Below are 17,401 nucleotides of genomic sequence, written 5' to 3' on the forward strand. Positions count from 1 at the left end.
ATCATTCTAAAACCGGACACAAACTGCTGAATTGGCCAGTTGGACCGAATTGGAAACCTACCGGTTGGACTGGATTGGAAACCGGCCGATTTAGATGGAACGACCCCGTTTCGGTTAAATTCCTAGGAGAAAAAAAAAAAAAAAGAACGCGTGGTCACTGCTCAGTGCTGTGCCTCCCACTACCCCTCTTTCGCTCCTTCCTTTGTTCTTCACTAATCAAGTAATCAGAAAGCTCAACTCAGAAAGAAAAAGTGAAAACCCTAGGTAGTCTCCACTGCCGCCGTCCATCGTTGTCCGAGGCTACTCTCTTCGTCATTCGGCGTTCTCCAAGTCTCCAACCGCTGTCCGCTCTCAGATTCACCAGTCGCAGGCGAGCAGCTTCTTCCTCGAGCGTCCGTTGTCTTCGTCTGCTGGATCTGCTCGCCGTGATGCTCGCGGTTTCAGACCGAAGGTCATTGCTCACTGCTCACTTGTTCTTCGTTTTTTTTTAAACTTCTTTAATGCTCTGTTCAGAAATCAAATCACAGGATGATTAATTGATTATTGACTGTTTTGTGATTTTATTGAAGAAAACCCTTTTCCATTCAAATCTCCTTCCCTCGAGTTCAGAGATCAGAAGCTCAACCAAGAGAAAAACCCTAGCCTCCACCACCGCCGCAAGGAGCACTCGTGTTTGCCACCGTCCTCCGCAGTCAGGGCTTGTCTCTTTGAGTCTTCGTCCGCCGCAGTCAGTGCTCACTTGTTCTTGTTTCTTTTTTACGCTCTTTTCAGAAATCATTGAACAATTATTGAATGTTTACGTTTTTATTGAATGATTATCTGGTTAATGATTATTGATTAGCTCTGGCTGCTCTATTCTGCTGTTGTTGTTAGTGTTTTGTGATCTTTTTGGGTAATGATGTGCTGTTGATGATGTGCTGGTTTGTGTTTTACTGTTTTGTGATTTAATTATGCTTAAATTGTGACTGTCTTAATAATTAATTGAACTCCCAATATTTTGTTCAAAACATTGCCAACCTTGCTGTCCTTGAATGCTGGGAATAGACTGCTTCTGCCTCGGTTGCGGAAATTATAGCTTTTATTCTAGCACAATAGCATTAATAAATCTAGCCTTTGAATTATTAGTGACTTTTGTGTGTCATTAAGCTTCACAAATTATGCTGCATTATGACTGGCTTAATTCTGAGATTAATTTATTTGTCTTAGTTTAAGGTGGATATATGAGTTTTTAAATATGGTGATATGGTGAAACAATTTTATTTTTGATTTACTATCTTATTTTCCCATATATAAGTCCTGAACTATACTTTTGTTATACACTGCATCCTGCATAGGTTTTTGTTGCATTGAATGGTGCATTTCAATATTTCATACACTTTTGGAGTACTTTGCAAACATGTATAATTCAGCAGTTGTTAGTTAATTAGATTTGGACTTGAAACTCAGTATATTTTGTAGACTAGCTGGGCTACTTAATCTTAGTCCTAATTAAAATATAAGGTTAAGGATTTTAGTGCTTGTTTGGACGCCATTATTTTGATTAAAAAAGATATTTTTTCAATGAAAAATATCTTTTTTTATTTTTTAATGTGTTTGGCAAATTTCTAGTAGTAAAAGTAAAAGCTCTAGAAAAATAAAAAACATCTTTTTTGAGAAGATGTAATTTATATCTTTTTTTAAAAGATCTTTTTTCCTTAAAAAAAAGATGTTTTTCATGTAATAAATAAACAAAAAAGTATTTTTATATTGTTATACCCAAACATAATTGATAAATAAAAATATCTTTTTGCATGAGATACCCAAATATAAAATTACTTTTACTTTTCCATAAGATTTTTTAAAAAAAGATAACTCGAAAAAAGATCTTTTCTTAGAAGCTCACCCAAACAAGCTCTTACAACTTTTGTATTTCTAATTTTACATGTTAAAAACTGATTGTACTAAGAAGCTAGTTAAAAGCATATTTTTTAAAGCTTTGGACTAAAACTCTACGCAAATACATGAAAAGTAGTTTATTTTACTGAAATTATAGAGTTTGAAGAGAAAAGGGGTCATTTCTTGAATGATTGCTGCTTCTGTTATTTGAAACTTCAGAGATATAACTACAAAACGATTTTTCCGGTTGAACCACGGTTGAACCGGTTAACCAGTAAATCAATGAACCAATGGCTAAAATAGTTCGATGACCAGTCCGGTTCTCAGAACCTTGATAATTTCTGTTGTTTCTGATTTTAGATCTGAAATTGTGGTTGATGATTGCTGAATTATTGCTTGATTCTGGCAAGATTGAAAGCAAATCTGGTTGTTAGCGATGATTGAACCATCTTAGAGCTTTTCCTTCCATAACTTGAATCATTGAGTGATTAGCTATGCTCCAGTGCTGTATATTCTGTACTCTCTATATTCTGTATTTTTGGTGTTGATTGAATGATTGAAGGATTAGTTCACTGCTGGTTTTTTTTTAGTTAATTTTTGGAAAAAGATTGTTAATCTTTGTTAAAATTGTGCTGAAATTTTGCTAAAATTGTGATTAGCTGAAAATTATGCTGAAAATTTTGTTAAAAGTTTTTCAGAGTTTCTATTTGTTCATTATGATCAGTCTTTTGTTAGAGAAGAAATAAATTTGTCATCTTTGTTTTTAATGAAGAAATAGATGAATTGAATTAACCGAATAAACTCAATTAACTAGATAAGTAGATGATTGGATATTTATTATTGGTTTGGTTAATTCAATGAATTTTGTTTGTTTCTTGTGATTTATCTTAAATTTCATATAATATTATACATTTTATGCTTATATAAGTTTTGACCTTTGATATTTGTTTTTTTATATTTGACTCGTGTTGTATTTAAATGTGATTATGAGATTTTAATTGGAATTATACTATTAATTTGTATATATTTAAGATTTATATCAGAATATATTTATATTTTTATATATTTATTTATAATTTGATATGTTATTTTATTATAATTCGGTTATTTCAGTTGAACTACAGTTGAACTGGTTGAACTTCTAAACCGATGAACTAGTAGCTCGAGCGGTTTGATGACCGGTTCAGTTTTCAGAACCTTGATTGTACTTGGGAGTTGTGACTGTCACGGTTTCAGAGTCTTTTTCACTGTTTCTCTGACGCCACCGCTAACCACTCAGAACCGCCGCCAAAACAACCATGCTCTCCATTGCAACTCTCAACCCTTCAACCCCATTCAATCACTCCCCAGGTTGCACTGTCCGCCGTATCCTCAACCGTCACTCTCTCCTCCCATCCACATTCTCACTACCATCCAAATTGAATCCCTATTGCCCTTCCTCCACCTACAGACCCCTCTGCGTGCGCGCCATTGACGCCGCTCAGCTCTTCGACTACGAGTCAAAGCTCGCCAAGGAGTTCACTATCTCCCAGCGCCTCAAGATCGCAATTGTCGGCTTCGGCAACTTCGGCCAGTTCCTTGCCGTCACATTAGTCTGCCAGGGCCACACCGTCCTCGCCCACTCCCGCTCCGACCACTCCGCCGCAGCCAGAAAGCTTGGAGTATCGTTCTTCCAAAACCCTGACGATCTATGCGAGGAGCATCCTGAAGTGATCCTCCTCTGCTCCTCCATAATCTCAACGGAGCGCGTGCTCCTCACGCTCCCTCTCCAGCGCCTCAAGCGCAGCACTCTCTTCGTTGACGTCCTCTCCGTCAAAGAATTCCCCAAGAAGCTCCTCCTTGAGCTCCTCCCCTTCGATTTCGACATCCTCTGCACTCACCCGATGTTCGGACCTGAGTCCGCACCCGACGGATGGACCGGCCTCCCATTCGTCTTCGAGAAGGTTCGTATCCTCGACGAGAAGCACCGTGTTTCTCGCTGTGAGAAGTTCCTCAATGCGTTTGCCAGAGAAGGTTGCAGGATGGTGGAGATGAGTTGTGAGGATCACGACCGTTACGCTGCCGGTTCGCAATTCATTACTCATACCGTTGGAAGGATTCTTGAAGGGTTGATGTTGGAGTCGACGCCGATTAATACGAAAGGGTACGAGAGTTTGTTGGGGTTGGTGGAGAACACTGCTGGGGATAGCTTTGATTTGTATTATGGTTTGTTCATGTTTAATAAGAATTCTTTGGAGGTGCTGGAGAAGCTTGATTTGGCGTTTGAGGATCTCAGGAAGCAGCTCATTGCGCGGTTGCATCACGTGGTTAGGAATCAGTTGATGGAGGACGGTGAAAGGTTGCAGCAGCTGGATGGAAGTAACAGCCATGCACTGCTCCGTCAAGCTGGTAATGGATCTGCATTGCTGCATTCCAGGTATTTGATATTTGGAACTTGAAAAATCTTAGGGATTTTTGCTACATTGTATGAATATTTCTGATTGATGTTTTAGATAGTGTTCGTGTTTGTTGAGATCGAGAGCAAGCAACTTAATCATTTTGAATTCGGAAGATGTTCTTGTGATGGGAAAATGGTTAATACATAATAATGGTTGACGAGTAATGATGCTAATAATGCAGATCCAATGATGATGCTCTGCTACGTAGTTCCATTTCAAACAATTCTAGCCTGTCTGATGAGAACACAAAGCTCAAGATTGCAATTGTTGGTTTTGGAAACTTTGGTCAGTTCCTTGCAAAAACTATAGTTAGTCAAGGTCATGAGGTTTTGGCGTATTCTAGATCAGACTATTCTGATGTGGCTCGGGAGTTGGGGGTTTCATATTTCAGCAACGCAGATGATCTTTGTGAGCAACATCCAGAAGTGATCTTACTCTGCACTTCCATCCTTTCGACGGTTAAAGTTCTTAAATCATTACCTTTCCAAAGGTTGAAGAGAAGTACATTGTTTGTTGATGTACTATCCGTCAAAGAGTTCCCTAGAAACCTCTTCCTTCAACACTTGCCTCCTGATTTTGATGTTCTCTGCACACATCCCATGTTTGGGCCGGAGAGTGGAAAGAATGGCTGGAAAAACCTTCCTCTTGTTTATGACAAAGTTAGAATTGGGAACGAAGAATCAAGAATATTGCGATGTTGTCAGTTTCTCGACATTTTTGCCAGTGAAGGATGCCGGATGGTTGAAATGTCTTGTGCTGAACATGATTGGCATGCAGCTGGATCCCAGTTTGTTACACACACAACAGGAAGATTTTTAGAAAAATTGGGGTTAGAGACAACACCAATAAACACAAAGGGTTATGAAACTTTGTTGAGTTTGGTGGAAAATACCGTGGAGGATAGTTTTGATCTGTACTATGGTTTATTCTTGTATAATTTAAATGCCATGGAGCAACTAGAAAGATTCGATTTGGCTTTTGAATCATTGAAGAAGCAGCTTTTCGGACGATTGCATAGTATCTACCGAAAGCAACTATTTGAAAATGAAGAACAGATCCTTGCTTTGCCAGAGAGGTCTACGCTGCAAGAGAAATCTGAAGACAGTGATGTATCATCACCTCTTTCAAAAACTGTAGACACCAAATGAATTTATCCCAAAGATTTCCATCTCATTGGTAAGCATTGCAGGCCCCAATTATTCTAATAGTAGGTTTAAATAAATTTGTTAATTCTAAAATCTCACATTCAATAGTTCTCGGAGTTTGGCTGCTGTCCCATTGAAAGTAAAAGAAAAATGTTGTAATTTTCAATATATTTTAACTTCCATATATTTCTTAGTTTTCATTCCATGTCTAGCTTGCTGCATCGATAACAGTGGAGCTAGATGATCATGTATTTAGGTGCCAATGTAGTTATTGGCGTTAAATGTAGACTTAAGAGTTCTGAATCTTAAGTGAGATAAAGCGCAGTCCAGTGGATAAGCATCCCGTGTTATCGCAGGGTTCGGGAAAGAGTCGCACTAAAGGATATGATGTACGCAGCCTAACCTAATAATTAAATCAGTGGCTGTTTTCACGGCTTTAACCCGTGATCTTGGGTTCACACGGAGACAACTCAATTGTTGTTCTTAAGCTCCCCTTCCGAATCTGAAATGGGATATTCATTGAAATGAAAAATGTAGATACTTTAGATAAAAGTTGGATGTCTGTTGGAATTGAGTGACTTAAAATGCAAATATTCACTTGGTATAACGTGAAAGCAGGAAATGATCATGAAAACTGCTGTGAAGTGTGATCATGGACAATCCTGAGGGATGGCAAAAAAATCCGTACCCATGGATACCCTACTGAGATTACCTGCAACGAGGAGGTTAACGGGGACGGAGACCCACCCCCCTGAATAAATGGTGACAGGGGTGGGGATTGAGGTACCCGCCCCACGAGGACCTACGAAATCTCCATGAAAAATAATTTACTTAAATGTCCTTATGTATATAAGTTTTGTAAGTAACTTCAATTCATTTTATTTTAATTTATATGTTGGAAATTTTATGTGTATGTTATGTTAAATTTGTGTTTGAATTATGCGTGATTTGATATATTTGGTTGAATTATATAAGATTTTATTATATTTGTGTTAATTATCTTTTAAAAAAAATTAAAACTTAATAATATCCAACTATTCATAGATTTTGAATCATCTTGTTAGTAACAAGTTTAACATTAATGATAGGTATATTTCAGGGCTAAGGTTATCTTTGAATTGAATGCTCTTGCTGGAAGAACCATACAATCTGGTTCTGCAGTTGGACCATGGAACTTCTCCAATGCTGAATCTTTTATCCGTTACACTGTAAGAAAGAATTACAGCATTGCTGGTTGGGAATGTGGTAAGTGTATGCTCCCTCATTACATATATGCCAAAGTAGTAAGCATCAGTGTAATTGATTCAATACGACTAAAATTAAAAATGGTGATTTTAAGACTCATTATTTTTGTCACATAGCAGGATTTCACATTGAGTTTCTAACGCAAACATTGCAAGTCTTTGTACTCATTTTTATTTTATATATCTAAACAACACATCTTTTCACCATTGGATAGAATGTGTGATCTGCATATGATAAGTCTACACCCTCAACCAATGGTAGAAAGGTATGTGTGAGTTTGTATATTGAGCACACAATATTTTTCTGAAGAGAATGATACTTGAAAGCTAAAATGAAATAGTCCACAATAATGTGCTGCTCATCCTTCAACTATGAAATTTAATATTTGGTACCTATAGATAATCTGGATTTGGCACAAAAGTAGTAGTGTGTAGTAAACCATAGTTTCCTCCAACCAAACTCTGTCTGCAGTATGTTCTGGTGTCATAAACAGCTGACATTCCCAGCTGATCAAAATACCTGTGTTATGATGTATTAACATTAGAGCAACTGCTTGTAGAATCTCCAATGACAAAATAAAAAAAAAGAAAAGAAAAAAAAATCAAGGTGAGTTAGTTAAACTAACCAAAAGCTGTAGACAAATGCATCAGACACAAGATGGTGGCCACTGTTGTAAGCCCCTCCTGCCTCACCAACCCATGCTTTTGCTTTGGTTGCTGATTTTTGAAGTATGTTTTTGAGGCCACTGAATGTGCTTGCCACTCATCAAGATATGATGGATCAAGAATTTTTTCAATTAGGTGCTCATCAACTCCTGTATGTAAGATAAAGTAGTAGCTTTTGTTATAACCAAAATTCATAAACATTGGTAAAATATTATTTGTATTCCTATTTGGTGGATGATACCTGGTCCAAGGTTATATACGTGTGATGAGATACCACATTAACAGATTTACCAGATTTGTTTACAAATTCCTGGAACCAATTTGCATCATAGAAGCCACCTGGAGCAATGACCAGTGGCTTATGCCTAATCCCTCTATATACATCATGAATTATGTTTCTTAAAGCAGCAATATCAGAAGCATATTGTTATGCAGAAACACTTGTTCCAACGCTACTCCGGCACAATTCATTGCCTGCACAAGCAAGAAGGAATTCATTTATACAATTAATTCTATCCAGGGAGACATGCTATTTTTAATTTTGCAAAAAGTACTTGAAAGACTTGCAATGTTTGTGTTAGAAACTCAATGTGAAATCCTGCTATGTGACAAAGATCATTTTTAATTTTAGTCTTATTGAATCAATTACACTACGCTTGCTACTTGGCATATATGTAATGAGGAAGCATACACTTAACAAATTCCCAATCAGAAATGCTGTAATTCTTTCTTACAGTGTAACAGATAAAAGATTCGGCATTGGAGAAGTTCCATGGTCCAACTGTAGAACTAGATTCTATGGTTCTTCTAGCAAGAGCATTCAATCCAAAGATAACATTAGCCCTGAAATATACCTATCATTAATGTTAAACTTGTTACTAACAAGATGATTCTTGTTTAGTGCTAAAAAGTTAGACAGAGAGACACACAGAGGGAAGGAAACAACTTAAAAGGGAGAACTGATTTTTACCCTGCTTTTTGGAAAAAGCTGTTTAGGTCATCCCATCTATGCATTGGTAAGCATCCTTCAGTGAATCCAAATATCTTAGAGGAGCTGTTAACAAAAGGAGTACATGGTTTTGGACTTTCTTCAGTCCCATATATGACCTTATCTTGCAAGGTGCCACCTAACCTAATCTTTAATTGTGAAAATGCTGCAGAATATTCAGAAGTAATGATCCTTAATAAGCTCCCAGGAAAAAGGTGGTCCCCATAAGAATAAAAGAAAGAAGAGGTAACTTCCTGTGAATATTATAGAGATGTCTATTCTTTCTTACCTTTTACTGCATTTAACAATATTTTGTTGTTGAGGTCCTGCAAGAAATGAAAATTAAAAGGTATAAATTCCTCTCTCTCACTTTTATGCTACATTCAGATTCTAAATGTATGAATGTTAGTCTGAGAAGTCACTACAGCATCATTCCATAAATGGGAAAAAAGAATATCATCACAGAATGATATTCAGAGCTCAAGAAAAAAAAAAATGTATAACACAGCAGCAGAAACATATCATTATGTTGGAATAATTTGCAGCAGTGAAAAATTTAAGCGGAAAAATGAATAATAATTAGACAGATTCAAATAGCACAGTACAAAGAAAGAAAGAATACCAGGTTGAGAAGAGAAGCATGACCCCAGCTACTTGTTCTATAGTCACATTTCTGAGGACGCCACCAATCAAGAGTTGCATCAATCCCTCCAATGTGAGATTTCCCATGTATCATTATTCCTTTCACTGCTTCATGTCCACTACTTTCTCTTCCATGCATAGCATTCACTCCAGTGAAGCTCAACAAACTCACCACCAAGTAGAACAGACCCACAAGCCTTGTCATCAAAGAACCCGCACTTTTTTTTTCCTTTTTTGGTTAACAGTGTGCACTTAAGTTGGAACCATTTCAGCATGTATAATGTTAGGGACTTGGGAGAACGAATACACGCCCAAATTTAAATGGGATTAAAGATTAAAATTGTGGGTCTTCTTGACGAAACACGAATGTTGTGGGTCTTATGTTTCTTTCAGAATCATATCTCCCATTTCTCACCTCAAAGGTCGCAGGTTCAAACCCTACGAGTTATCATCAAGGAGAAAATGTGGTAAGTGTGTGAGGAGTTACAATCAAGGAGAAAATGTGGTGTGTGAGGAGTGTGTGGGCGTATTGTGTACCTAGGATTTAACCAAAAAAAAAAAAAACTTCTGCAGGCACCAGAACTTGAGCCAACCAGGTGTACCATTTTGGACTTACGTTGATCACAAACGAACAACTTACAAAAAAGAAAAGAAAATTATTAATCCATTTTTTTTCTCGACAAAGAATTATTTGATCTATTAGAATTTTGATTAATCGAATTTCACCTAACCAGCAATGGAAATTATTTCACAATGATAAAGTACTAAAATAACAATGTACTACTTAATATTAAATTTATATTTCAGCTTAGTTAACGATAAGTATCCGGATTTTGCATTGTTCATTTGCAGTGATACTTAATTGTTAATTATTATAGGATAGATCAACAATTCACATGGTGTATAATTCAGTAGATTATAAAATAGGAAGCGGTTCTGGTATTCTTCCATACGGAAGCAAAACTTTGTTGTTTCGTTCAATATAGCCATTAAAATATACTATAAATTATTCATATGGTGGAGATACAAGAAAACCTTCATTGAGTGGAAACAATGAGAAGAAAGCTCAACTTTGTTGTTTCGTTCAATATAGCCATTAAAATATACTATAAATTATTCATATGGTGGAGATACAAGAAAACCTTCATTGAGTGGAAACAATGAGAAGAAAGCTCAAGGATATCACGCAACCAGTTAAAAAGTTATTATGTATGTTAATACATTTCTCACATTTTTTACACTAACAACTTTAATATCATCGTTATAATATTTATGTCATAATATGTAATTTACAAACCAAAATTAAAGTGTTATAATTTTAAAAATTTAACATTTTAAAAAAGAAAGCGTCGAAAAAAAAATCGATTATTAGTGAAAAATAAACATCAATCCTAACAGTACATCACTTGGTTAATATAAATAGCATGTTAAGTCAGAATAAATCTAAAGAAAATGTCAATTTTAGAAAATATATAAGCAGGTATTGTTATGAAATTTTAGTCTTTAATAATTTGGACTTCTTTCGGACATATAGTAAAGAAATTTAGGCGTCAAAAGATCTGAAATTATACAACTAGGTTTAGATCCGTGTAAAATTAAAATAAATTAATTTATATATATAAAAGATTATTTAATAAAAAACTTAAAAATTAATATTAAATTTATTTTTATTAAGTTATTTGAAAAATTTATATTTATTCAGAATTACTTATATAAATTAACTAATTGTTTGTATTAGTAAGTGTTAATACCCTGACCCAACGCTAAGGCCCAGGTCCAAACTACAGATCCAACTACAAGGTTGGGTTCCTCAGAACACCGACCTTCTCTTTAGAAGTCGGTTCTCCCCACGACTTGTTCTAAAGAAGTCGGGAACAAAGATTAGTTGGCAGATAATAACTGTCCCTAAAATCTCTCAACCCACTTTCAGGAGTCATATCGTAACCTCCCTAAGATAAAGGGACGGTTATCCACCCTAAAAGGTGGAACTACTCCAATGGTCTTTATTGGTTCACCACTATAAATACACTGACACCCCTCATGTATCTCTAAGTCCCAATACTCTCTAGACCTGCTCACACCCTTGCTAACTTAGGCATCGGAGTGTCTTTGCAGGTATCACCCCCATTCTCTCACACTCACAAGTCGGAAGGAGCCTCTAAAGGTGCAAACCTGCTCAAAGGCTTCCTCCCTCATACGATTGGGCCAACCTAACGAGTCCAACCCATTAACCTCCGGTTACCCAACATAACATTGGCACCGTTGCCGGGGACCCGAGGGATCAACCCATAATGGTGGACAACTCACCAGAAGATGGTCATACAGCGTCTGATTCCGAGCAAGAAAATCCAAATATATCGAAAACAATGACGCAGACCTGACCCTTCATCAAGGAACCAGCGACCAGCATAGAGAAGGCACCTCTGGGCTCAAAAACCCAAAGGTAAACTCCTCGGAAGGACGAGAATCCGGAAAGGAAGGACCACCCCATGCAACTGAACTAATGGGGCTGATCCACGGCCACCAAGATTGTCTGGAGCAACTGGAACAGGAACTAGAACGACAACGAGAGGCGGAGTGAAACCTCAGGGAGAAAATAGAACGACGAAAAGAGTTGGAAGAAAAACTCTTAAAACTTGAATCCTCCCTCAAAAGCCAGAACTCCCGCGGCGACCGAGAAGAGTCGCCCCTGGGAGGAGAGGACCCGTTCAGTGAGGAACTTCAAAGAAACTTCAAAAGCCCTGATATGAACCTCTATGACGGAACCACAGACCCGAAGCATCACTTAAGCAATTTCAAAAGTCGGATGTATCTGGTTGATGCTTCTAATGCAACTCGCTGCAAGGCTTTTCTGACCACCTTGTCGAAAGCGGCGATAAAGTGGTTTGATAGCCTCCCTCCAAGGTCGGTTACCAGCTTTGAGGACATCTCAAGAAAATTCTTAATGCGATTCTCCATCCAGAAGGATAAAGTAAAACACGCACCGAGCCTCCTGGGAGTTAAACAGGAGGTCGGGGAACCTCTGCGTGATTACATGGAAAGGTTCAACAAAGCGTGTTTGGAAATTCAAGACCTGCCCACAGAGGCAGTTATCATGGGATTAGTAAATGGATTTAGAGAGGGCCCCTTCTCTCAGTCCATATAAAAAAGGCACCTGACCTCTTTGAGCGATGTACAAGAGAGAGCAGAAAAGTACATCAACATGGAGGAAAATGCCAAACTACGGGAGCCCAGCTGGCGATTGGGGCCCCCTCACTCAGCAAAAGAAAAAGAAAGGGAGCCTAAGAAAAAAGAGAAGGTCGGCCCCGACAGGCCTAGGAGATATCACCCCTACACTCCTCTAAAAGTCTCTCTAGTAGACGTATACAAAGAAATCTGCAACATTGAAAGATTGCCGCCTCCCAGACCCATCAAAAATAAAAAAGGAGGGGAGTCGCGGCGACTACTACGAGTACCATAAGATATATGGCCACTTAACAAATGATTGCTACGACCTCAAAAATGTGATAGAAAGGTTGGCCAGGAAAGGCCGACTTGATAGATATCTCACGGATAGGTCGGACAATCATGGAAAAAGAAAGCGAGATGATGAAGACAGAAGAGACCCGCCGCCACAAACCCCCGAGAGACACATACATACAATCTCTGGAGGATTCGCAGGAGGGGGGCTCACTAAATCATCTCGCAAAAGACACCTGAAGTGAGTTTATCAAGTTAGAAACGAATCTCCCGATCTCCCAACCATCTCGTTCACCAAAGAGGACGAACAGGGGATCGTCCCCGGGCATGACGACCCGATGGTAATAACCATGATCTTGGCAAATGCCAACCTCCACAGGACCTTGGTGGATCAAGGGAGTTCGGCAGATATACTTTTTAAATTCGCATTTGATAAGTTAGTGTTGGATGAAAGGGAGCTAAAAGCTTACCCCGACACCCTATATGGATTAGGAGACATGCCAATTAAGCCACTGGAATACATCCCCTTTCACACGACCTTCGAAAAGGGGGAAAATTCCAAAACTCTGAGCATTGACTTCATCGTCATTGATGTCGGATCGGCGTATAACGCCTTAATTGGCAGGACTACGTTAAATCGGCTCGGAGCGGTGGTGTCAACCCCTCACCTTTGCATGAAATTTCCAACACCTAAGGGAATAGCGACGGTACGAGGAGACCAAAAATTGGCAAGAAAATGCTACAATGAAAGCTTAAACCTCTGAGGAAAGAGCAAGGAAGTCCACACCATAGAACTCGGGGGAATAAAAGCAAGGGAAGAGCTGCGACCACAACCGGGTGGAAGAACCGAAGAGGTTCAAATCGGAAAAGAGGAAGAAAAAAGAACCAACATAGGGGCCAGCCTAGACGAAGGTCTGAAACAGGCTAATAAAGCTCCTATAATAAAATTTCGACCTCTTCGTTTGGAAAGCTTTCGACATGCCAGGGATAGACCCTCGTCTCATGTCCCACAAGCTTTCGGTACACCCCGGATCACGACCCGTACAGTAGCGCAAGCGTAAGCTCGGTGCAGAACGAGCTCAGGTGGTGGAAGAACAAGTACAAGCTCTCTTGGAAGCCAACTTCATCTGAGAGGTCAAATACCCGGCATGGCTAGCAAATGTAGTGAAGGATGTGCGTCGACTATACCGACCTGAATAAAGCATGCCCCAAAGACCCGTATCCACTTCCCAGTATTGACACCCTAGTAGATGCAAGCTCAAGGTATCAATACTTGTCGTTTATGGATGCTTACTCGGGATACAACCAAATCCCGATGTACCAGCCGAATGAGGAAAAAACTTCATTCATCACACCTAAAGCAAACTACTGCTATGTGGTGATGTCATTTGGGTTAAAAAATGCCGGGGCCACATATCAAAGGTTGATGAATAAAGTGTTCACCCCCACCTTGGGAACTTAATGGAGGTCTATGTAGATGACATGCTGGTAAAAACTAAGGAGGAAACCGACCTCCTGACAGACCTCTCGCAAGTTTTAGACACCGTAAGGTCGCATGGGATGAGACTAAATCCCACAAAATGCACCTTCGCGGTGGAGGCGGGAAAGTTTCTAGGGTTTATACTTACACAAAGGGGAATCGAAGCAAATCCTGATAAGTGTAAAGCTATATTAGAAATGAAAAGCCCGACTTGTCTGAAAGAGGTCCAACAATTAAATGGAAGGCTTGCCGCCCTTTCTAGGTTCCTAGCGGGATCAGCACTAAGATCCCTTCCACTATTTTCCCTATTAAAAAAAGGATGCCAGTTCGAATGGACTATGGAGTGCGAAGAAGCTTTCCGGGAGTTCAAAAAGTTCTTGAGCCAGCCTCCAATCCTGACCCGACCCATAGTTGGGGAAGAGCTCGTTCTATACCTGTCAGTAGCAGACAAAGCTATAGCATCAGCTCTAATACGGGAAGGTGAAATCGGGCAGCATCCTGTGTACTTCACCGGCAAAGTTCTACAGGGCCCAGAACTAAAGTATCAAAAACTTGAAAAGTTTGCATACTCCTTAGTAGTGGCCTCACGTCGATTACGACCATATTTCCAAGCACACACGATAAAAATCCGAACGAACCAGCCCATAAAGCAGGTCCTTCAGAAGACGGACATTGCGAGGAGAATAGTTCAATGGGCAATAGAACTCTCCGAGTTCGACTTGAAATACGAAGCCCGAACGGCAATAAAAGCTCAATGCCTCACCGAGTTCCTAGCGGAATACGCGGGAGACCAAGAGGAGAAATCCACTACATGGGAGTTATATGTAGATGGGTCCTCCAATAAAGCTGGAAGTGGGGCAGGCATAATATTGGTCAGTAAAGGGGGAACGCAAATTGAAGTTTCTTTCAAGTTCGAGTTTCCAGCTTCCAACAATCAGGCAGAATATGAAGCCTTGATTGCAGGGTTAAAGCTGACAGAAGAAGTCGGTGCGACCAAAGTAATGATATTCAGCGACTCTCAGGTGGTGACCTCCCAAATAAACGGAGAGTATCAGGCCAAAGATCCCAACATGAAAAAATACTTGGACAAAACCTTGGAGTACCTTAGGCACTTTGAAGAGACCGAGGTAAAGCATATAACTCGGGACCTCAACAGCAGGGCAGATGCCCTCTCCAAGCTAGCAAGTACCAAACTAGGAGGGAACAACAGAAGCCTGATCCAAGAAACTCTCCCTGAACCCTCCGTGGACAAAACGGAGGTTGCTCAAGATGTCTTTGAAATCACCGGGTTAGATCTCGGATGGATGAAACCCTTAGTCGAATACCTGAAATTCGACATCTTCCCCAAAGAGAAAAAAGAGGCCAAGAAAATCCGTCGGAAAGCACAAAACTATACGATGGTGAAAAATATTCTCTATAAAAGGGGGATATCAACATCGCTACTAAAGTGCGTCCTGACCTAAAAAAACAACTGAGGTGCTAGAGGAGGTACACAATGGAATCTGTGAGAACCATCTTAGAGCAAGGTCGTTAGCTAGAAAAGTAATCCGAGCTGGATTCTACTGGCCGACCTTACAAAAAGACTCCACGAAATTTGTGAAAAGGTGCCAGCCATGCCAAATGCATGCAAACTTCCATGTAGCCCCTCCCGAGGAACTCATTAGTATAACTTCCCCATGGCCTTTCGCAAAATAGGGATTGGACTTGCTAGGACCATTCCCACAAGCGCCGGGGTAAGTAAAATATCTAATAGTGGGAGTGGATTACTTCACAAAGTGGATAGAAGCAGAATCATTGGCCTCCATCACCGCTCAGAGAAGTCGAAAGTTCCTCTACAAGAACATTATCACCAGATATGGGATATCCCATTTCATCACCACTGATAATGGCACTCAATTCACCGACTCAACCTTCAAAATTCTAGTAGCCAGTATGAAAATCAAACATCAATTTACATCAGTGGAACATCCACAAGCAAATGGACAAGCCGAGGCTGCAAACAAAGTCATATTGGCAGGGTTGAAGAAAAGGTTGCAGGACGCAAAAGGAGCATGGGCCGAGGAACTCCCACAAGTACTTTGGGCTTATCGGACCACACCTCAGTCTGCCACAGGAAAAACACCATTCCGACTTGCTTATAGCATAAAAGCCATAATACTGGTTGAAATCAACGAGAAAAGCCCAAGGGTGAACTTCTACGACGAGGTTGGAAACATAAAGGGGCACAAAGAAGAACTTGAACTTCTCCCTGAAGTCCAGGAACGAGCCCATATTAGAGAAGCAGTATTGAAGCAAAGGATGACGAACAGATACAACCAGAAAGTCATTCGAAGGAGCTTCGCCTCAGACGACTTGGTCTTAATTAGAAATGACATAGGTGTCAACAAGTCTGGGGAAGGAAAGCTCGCCGCTAATTGGAAGGGACCATACAAGATTAGTGAGGTCCTAGGAAAAAGGTTATTACAAGGTGACCGACTTAAACGGCACCGAGTTACCCAGGTCGTGGCATGCTTGTAATATGAAAAGGTACTACAGTTAAAAAGAACTCTACTCCCTGATGTACTCTTTTCCCAACTTCATGATTTTTTCCCAAAGTAAAAGGGTTTTTTTCTGAATAAGGGTTTTTAACGAGGCATCACAGTAGAGACTAAGAGGTCATAGATAGCCCGAAACCCTTAGTAGCGATAAAGTACCTTTACAAATAAATAAAGATCTTTTTCAAATATCTCTTATAAATTCCTTCTCACTTTCTACGAAACGCGCCGACTTAAGCTCGACAAAGCATGAAAATCCCATGAACCGTCCTAGATGGTCGTCAGGATAAAACGACGAGGTACAAGTCGGTGTAAAGATGTTATAAAAGTCGATCGTGAATAAACTCGGAAACTAACTGATTAACAAGTCGAAAATTTCGAGGAACAAAGAAACGCATCGCAAAAATAACTTAAGTTATAAAAACTCAATATATCAAAAATTGAGTATAAGGAATACCGAAAAGAGATAAAAAAGCCTATAGAAAACACTAAAGACTGTCCTAAGTCTTCAAGAAAAATTCGAGAAAAACTTAGAAGAAGGGACAGCCAGCCAAGAAAAGGTTTTTCAAAACAAAAGATCAAAAAAGGGTTTTTCGAAACCTAAAGCAGAAAAAGCATGCACGCAACCAACAAAAATAACTTAAACCCTTGTCCAAAAAAGGGTATTTCTAAATATTTTGTTTACGGCCATAAAAGGCCAAGAAAGTGTCAACAGTGTACCACAACAGCATAAAAATAAAAAGTTTAAAAAAGTGGGGACCCATAGGCCGGACCCCCATATAGCTAAAGATAAAATTTTTGAGATTTTCAAAGAGCGTCACCGTCACCACCTAGAAGAATAGTCGGAGCACCACCAGAGTCAGAGAGAGAGACATCCATAGGAGTTGGAAGAGAAATCTTAGGAGCCTTGAAAGAACTCGGAGCATCATC

At 39.4% G+C, this 17,401-nt stretch overlaps 1 protein-coding gene and 1 pseudogene across 4 annotated transcripts; one reads left to right on the plus strand and one right to left on the minus strand.

Annotated features, from left to right (window-relative positions):
* Nucleotides 1-124: 124 nt before the first annotated feature.
* LOC112707696 (arogenate dehydrogenase 1, chloroplastic) lies at nt 125-8,725 on the plus strand. Of its 4 annotated transcripts, none has more exons than XM_025759642.2 (5): nt 145-451; nt 570-727; nt 2,989-4,291; nt 4,495-5,489; nt 8,529-8,725. In XM_025759642.2, exons 3-4 carry the CDS (start codon nt 3,174-3,176, stop codon nt 5,459-5,461), a joined length of 2,085 nt encoding a protein of 694 aa, XP_025615427.1. In that variant the 5' UTR covers nt 145-451; nt 570-727; nt 2,989-3,173; the 3' UTR covers nt 5,462-5,489; nt 8,529-8,725. The 4 variants fall into 4 exon arrangements, with proteins under 4 accessions (XP_072058238.1, XP_025615427.1, XP_025615394.1 ...); XM_025759609.3 differs by lacking the exon at nt 8,529-8,725 and adding an exon at nt 5,815-6,401; XM_072202137.1 differs by lacking the exon at nt 8,529-8,725 and having other exon boundaries at nt 125-451; nt 4,495-6,401.
* Nucleotides 7,002-9,340, minus strand: LOC112707738 (heparanase-like protein 3; annotated as a pseudogene).
* Nucleotides 9,341-17,401: the final 8,061 nt, after the last annotated feature.

The sequence above is a fragment of the Arachis hypogaea genome, chromosome 1 (assembly GCF_003086295.3).
Source record: "Arachis hypogaea cultivar Tifrunner chromosome 1, arahy.Tifrunner.gnm2.J5K5, whole genome shotgun sequence".
NCBI lineage: Eukaryota > Viridiplantae > Streptophyta > Magnoliopsida > Fabales > Fabaceae > Arachis > Arachis hypogaea.